Source organism: Chrysoperla carnea, chromosome 5 (genome assembly GCF_905475395.1).
Source record: "Chrysoperla carnea chromosome 5, inChrCarn1.1, whole genome shotgun sequence".
Taxonomy (NCBI): domain Eukaryota; kingdom Metazoa; phylum Arthropoda; class Insecta; order Neuroptera; family Chrysopidae; genus Chrysoperla; species Chrysoperla carnea.
In genome coordinates, this window is record NC_058341.1 from 47,788,293 (window position 1) to 47,793,953 (window position 5,661).

Here is a 5,661-nt window from a genome sequence, read left to right on the forward strand (position 1 = left end):
AAATTAATTATATTTTTAACAACTTAAATGGTTCAATTACATAAATAAGCTTAATAATACTGAATTTTCAAAAAAAAGCCAATAAGATGGCGTCCATTCAGGTGGCGTACATGTTCTCTCAGGCGACCAAGCTCTTCTTTTGTGATAAACTCACAAGAAAAGTCATATCTTGTAAAATCCGATTAATTGGAAACTTAAAACAATTTACTTAAAAATTAAATTTATTATATTAACTTAAATATTTTTTTATTTTTTATTTTAAGAAAGACAAAAAATCAAATTTTAATAATTGATAGGTTTTGTTTTTTTTTTTTTAAACCAACCGAACCAAACAATGTAGTAATTTTTTGAATAGATTTTTTCATAACAATATTCCACAACCATGAATCTCCTTTATTTACCTTAGAAAAAAAACAGTTAGTGCCTGCAGGATTTAAATCAGAAAGGACCCCGCACCTATAGGTAGGAAAATAGCTTTCTGGTAGGCTTTTTCACCCCTACCCCCTATAGGTAGGAAAATGGCTTTTTGGTAAGCTTTTTCACCCCTACCCCCTAAATTTTCATTGGATCGTTCAAATCAGATCTTACGTGTTTTATATGTGTATGTTGTATTGTCTTGTTAGCTGATGCTTTGAGCTTTTTGGCGGCGATTTAAAAAAGTTTCACAGAAAGCCATTTTCCTATCTAATCGTACGAGGTCTTTTAAGGAAACAACATTAGACTTGAGATTTCTTAGACTTTTTATTAAAACAATTATTATTTACAAAAGATTGTGATTTTTAAATGATTAGTCACAGCAATTTCAAAAAAATCAGTTTGATATTCATTAAAAATTAATGAATAAATAAACTTATTATCGATTGTATTTGTTCATATCAGGACGCACGTATAATGCTGATAAGATATGGATTTTTTTGTACTCACTTATATTTACATTATACATTCCAAAATAACAAATTTTTGACCATCTTTCTTCTTAGATCAAGAGCCAGCGAGAAAAATGGTAAATTTATGCTTACTTACCAAAAAATAGGAACCACATGCAAGCTGCTCTGATCGTTTCTATTTTAATACTTTCTTCAACCTCTGGGTGGTCTTATGTTCTTGATGAATAAAAATCAAGAGTTTTAAGAATAGTTATGGAGGACAATGGAAGAAATTCGCAAAGATAATTTTCACCCGATCCAAAAAGATTAAATGCAAATTTCAAGGAATTCCGAAAAAATTGATTTTATTATTTCCAGAGCATGCCTAAAAAAATAATATAAATCTTCTTCGGAGTATTAATTAATCAATTTTTGTGCTGGTTCTTGGTCCGAATAGCTCACGTGAATTTTATCAGAACGAACTTTAAATTGTTACTGATTAAGAGTTTTTGTCCATCCTAGAGGATCTTTTAGCACCTGTTCTTTTGTTAAATGATTTCCTTGATACAAATATTCAGCATACTGTGCAACAATCGGATCACGATTACAGCTAGACATACCAATCACTTTATCACCCTTGAAATGGAATGCAAAAAATTTAATTTGTTCTAAATCTCCTTCAATTTTAATCTCATCTGGATCTCCATATCCAGCATAACGAATGGATTTTCCAAATAACACTGTCCAAAAGAATGGTATTGCCCTTACTTCTGTTACTTTTCCTATCATATTTAGAGCAGCAATTTTCCCATGATAATGTGCTAGTGGATAGTGACCAATAACTGCTGGTTCCATATTATTGGAGTACACTGGCGCATAAGCAATATCTCCACCAGCAAAAACTCCACGAACATTCGTTTCCATGTACTTATTTACTGGAATCGAGCCATCACTACGAATTTCAATACCACTATCTTTTAAGAAATCAGTGAATAAGTTTGAACCGATACCCACAATACATAAATCTGCTTTTAATTCAGATCCATCATTAAGTTCTACAGCGGTTATTACACCATCCGTTCCAATAAATCGTTTAATTCCACTGTTCATGATGAAATCTACACCTTTCTCCTTAAATAGATCCATAAAACGTTTTCCAATCTGTTCACCGAAAGTAGCTTTCAGCGGCACAGCACTACGTCCAATCACAGTAACTTTCGCAACTTTACTGACACATGAAGCCGCTGATTCTAAGCCAATAAAACTTGTCCCGTAGACAACCACATGCTTATCCGGTTTTAATAAATCCAAAACACCCATTGAGTCATCATAATTGACCATTGTGAAAATATTTTTTAATTCTTTTCCAGGAATATTTGGTAATCGAGGATTTGAGCCAGTTGCTATGAAACACTTTGTATAATTCAATACTAAGTCACTGCGAAGAGTTATTTTTTTATCGCTAGTATTTACACTTGTTGCAGGATTCTCTCTGATAACATCAATTCCATTTAATTCGTACCATTCAGCAGTACGAAATTCTGCTTTCGATATGTCGAAATTAATAGATTTCGAAACTTTAACACGATCATACGGTAAATATTTCTCTTTACAAACCATTATAATCTTTCCTGTGTAGCCTTCTTGACGTAACGATTCGGCACAAATACCCCCTGATGGTCCTCCTCCAATAATAACGTACACATTAGATTCTAATGGATTTTTTCGAACCATCGGTTTCGTACGTTTAGAGGTTTCAACTTCTGTTTTACGACCACGAACAACAACATTTCCATTTACAATTTTAACTTCGAAACAAGGTAACGCATCCACTGTGGGATAATCTTCAATATCACCGGTTTTTACGTTAAAACAAGCGCCGTGCAAAGGACATCGAACGCGATTTTTTCCAAGTACACTACCAGCCAAAGGAACTCCATAATGTGGGCATTTACTTCCAATTGCCGAAATTACACCGTCCTGTTTAATAACTAATACTTTTCCGTCACCTAAAGGAAACGATTTTATTTCATTTTCAAGAAGTTCATGTTCTTGACAAACAATAGCTTCTACGTATTCATTATCCGGCGTATATTCGATTTCTTCGATTGTTGCAAGATTGTTACGAGATTTTGATTTTTTTAATTTATGTTCTTTTTTTGAGGCTCCTGGAATAGATCAAAGAAATTATTTTTTATTCAAATTTTTAGTTGTGAAATGTTTGCTGGAACTTTCGTGATTTTGAGAGAATGATCAAAATACATTTAAAAAAAAGTAAAATAAAACTTTGTATTTACCATTAGACTTTGGATCTTTCACACTCTTCGATGGAGTGCACTGACAAGCACCCATTACACTAACAGTATTTTATAAAACTTAAAATCTACGTTCCTATTCAACAATTCAATAACATATGCAAAACTGTTTAATCAGAAATATCGATTTACAATTTTTCTTTCCTATATCAGGGATTTGCTGTACTGATATCTCTTACGTTCGCATAGCTTTATCAGTGACCAATCCAATAATATCAGCCAATAAAAATTGTGAATGAATTGTTAAAAATGATTATTCAAGTCTCAAGGTAAATCATTTAAAATAATTTATCAATTTCAATAATTCTTTTTTTATTCTCTGAAATCGGTGTTTTCAATCTATTTTTGTTTTAGATAATTTTTAGTGCGCAAAAAGTGGATCCATTTTGGAATAATCTTAACAACACCATTCCAATGTTTCAGTCATTCTTGTTTATTTTCAATTTTAATGTAAATAGTAATTTGCTGTCTTCTTTGATCATTCGTTTTAATCCAGTTTATCAATTTTAGACAAAATTCCAATAACAGCTTTTAAGTTATAAATATATTATATATTTTTATCTAATTTGATAAGTGGAATTTGGTATTTTATAAAATTTCCTATTAAATTTTCAATTACTTTAAGACCACTTCAGATTTAATAAAGATAAAAAAGCTTTCGATTTCATAAAATTTAAATTTATTCTGGAAATTCTTTTTGGGAAATTCGTTTATCAAAATTTTAATTGATTAATTGAGTGAACAAGGATTTGCTTCGTACATTGGATTTTTTCGTACATAGGTTCGAATTAGCTTAATAGAAAATTCGAAAATTATCTTCTGGGAACAAACCTAAAATAACAAGTGAGTTTTTGACTTTAAATTAGGGAACAAAACCTCCTTAAATTTGGTGACCAACGAACAGTCTAGTCTTAACATAGGCCAATAAAAATTTTGACTACAAATATCAAAGCGACAGCAGATGCCGTTTACAGCGACTGATAAACGTACATACATTTTACAGCGATCTGAATTTGTAAATAAATTCGTAGAAAATTTAATAATTATTTGACTGCCAAAACAATTCAAAACTATACAGATTTACACACTTGTTGTAAATTAACTGTTCTACATAGAATAATGTCGAAAATTATCATAAGCAACAAGTAGTCAATGGTTGGAAAAGTGTTTTTCACATGTTGTTTAGGAATAAAAAAGAATAAGTATATATTATTCCTATACATTTATTTTATAACTAAGCAGAAACCGGTTGAAAATTAATAAAAACTTATTTCGAAAATTAATAATGCTTCAGAATATCTTTCCAGTCTGTTTATTTTCTTTACATTGGATCTTTTTCCTAAAATTCACAAAAGTTTTTCACAGGGTAAACGAAAATAATACAAACTAGCTCGTCCCATAGGGAAATTCGCTCCCGTGGTTACCGTAACCGTAATTTTAAGTCACTCATTCGACAGATATTAGAGAGAGAGATCGGACTTAGTATTTGACGTGATATACTATGTTTGCCATAAGAAATCCATGTTAAATTCTGTTTTGCTAGAAAGAGATACAAACAACTCTTTGATTTGCGATAAAAGCTTTTAGCTTGGTTGCTTTTATAGTGATTCGAAAAAAATATTATTTTGTTCTTTATTAAATGAATTAGGGTTTATGTAATATAAAAAATAAATTCACGAACATTCCCTTTTAGCCGAAGACGAAGATTTCGTGGAAATTGAATAGCAAAATCTTTACCATTTTCCTTCTCTTGAAATTTACAAAATTTAACAAAACAACGAAAATTGTTTCGGTTACGGCACCCTAAACTCGCACTTGAAACATAGATATGAACACTCATTATATTACCTTTCAAACAAAGCGAAAAAATCAAAATAGGTTCACCTGTTTAGGAGCTACGATGCCAATGTAGACAGACAGACATTCAGGCAGATCAACACATAGTGGTCAAACTTAAAAACCTTTTTTTTTTTTTGGTTTGAGGGCTAAAAACATATATTAAGGAAAGTTTTACCCAAAAATTCCGAAAATTAGTTGTTTTTTTAAAGTTGTTATCTTGTGTTTCCATTGTAGGATCTAACGTTGCAAGTTCACTGGATCCTAAAGAATCCCGCACAGCGGCTTTCTTTGAAACTTTTTGCAAATTGCACTCAAATTGTTCTTCGTTTCGTCCTGATCAAAAGCTCTAACGGTCCTAAAATTTGTTAACTGGTCAACTCGAGCTACGGCCGTGAGAGCTGTTGATCAAGAGGATTCGAAGAACATTTTGGGGGCGGTTTCAGAAAGTTTAATCAGTGGAATTGAAAAAAGGGAAAGCTTAATCAGTGGAATTGTTTTTGGCAGGATTTAGTTAGTTGCCACTCACGGGGCTTGCGCGTGCAGCGGGTTATTGATTAATCCGCCTCAAGCGATAGCAATTTGAAAAAAAAAATAACATTAAGCAACTTTTACACTGATATGTGAGAAATTCGATATAGTAA

At 31.5% G+C, this 5,661-nt stretch overlaps 1 protein-coding gene across 1 annotated transcript; it reads right to left on the reverse strand.

Annotated features, from left to right (window-relative positions):
- Positions 1 to 816: 816 nt before the first annotated feature.
- Positions 817 to 3,291, reverse strand: LOC123300905 (apoptosis-inducing factor 3-like). Its single transcript, XM_044883572.1, has 2 exons — positions 3,164 to 3,291; positions 817 to 3,034 (listed from the first exon to the last, which is right to left on the reverse strand). The coding sequence occupies exons 1-2, from the start codon at positions 3,216 to 3,218 to the stop codon at positions 1,359 to 1,361; spliced, it is 1,731 nt and encodes a 576-aa protein (XP_044739507.1). The 5' UTR covers positions 3,219 to 3,291; the 3' UTR covers positions 817 to 1,358.
- Positions 3,292 to 5,661: the final 2,370 nt, after the last annotated feature.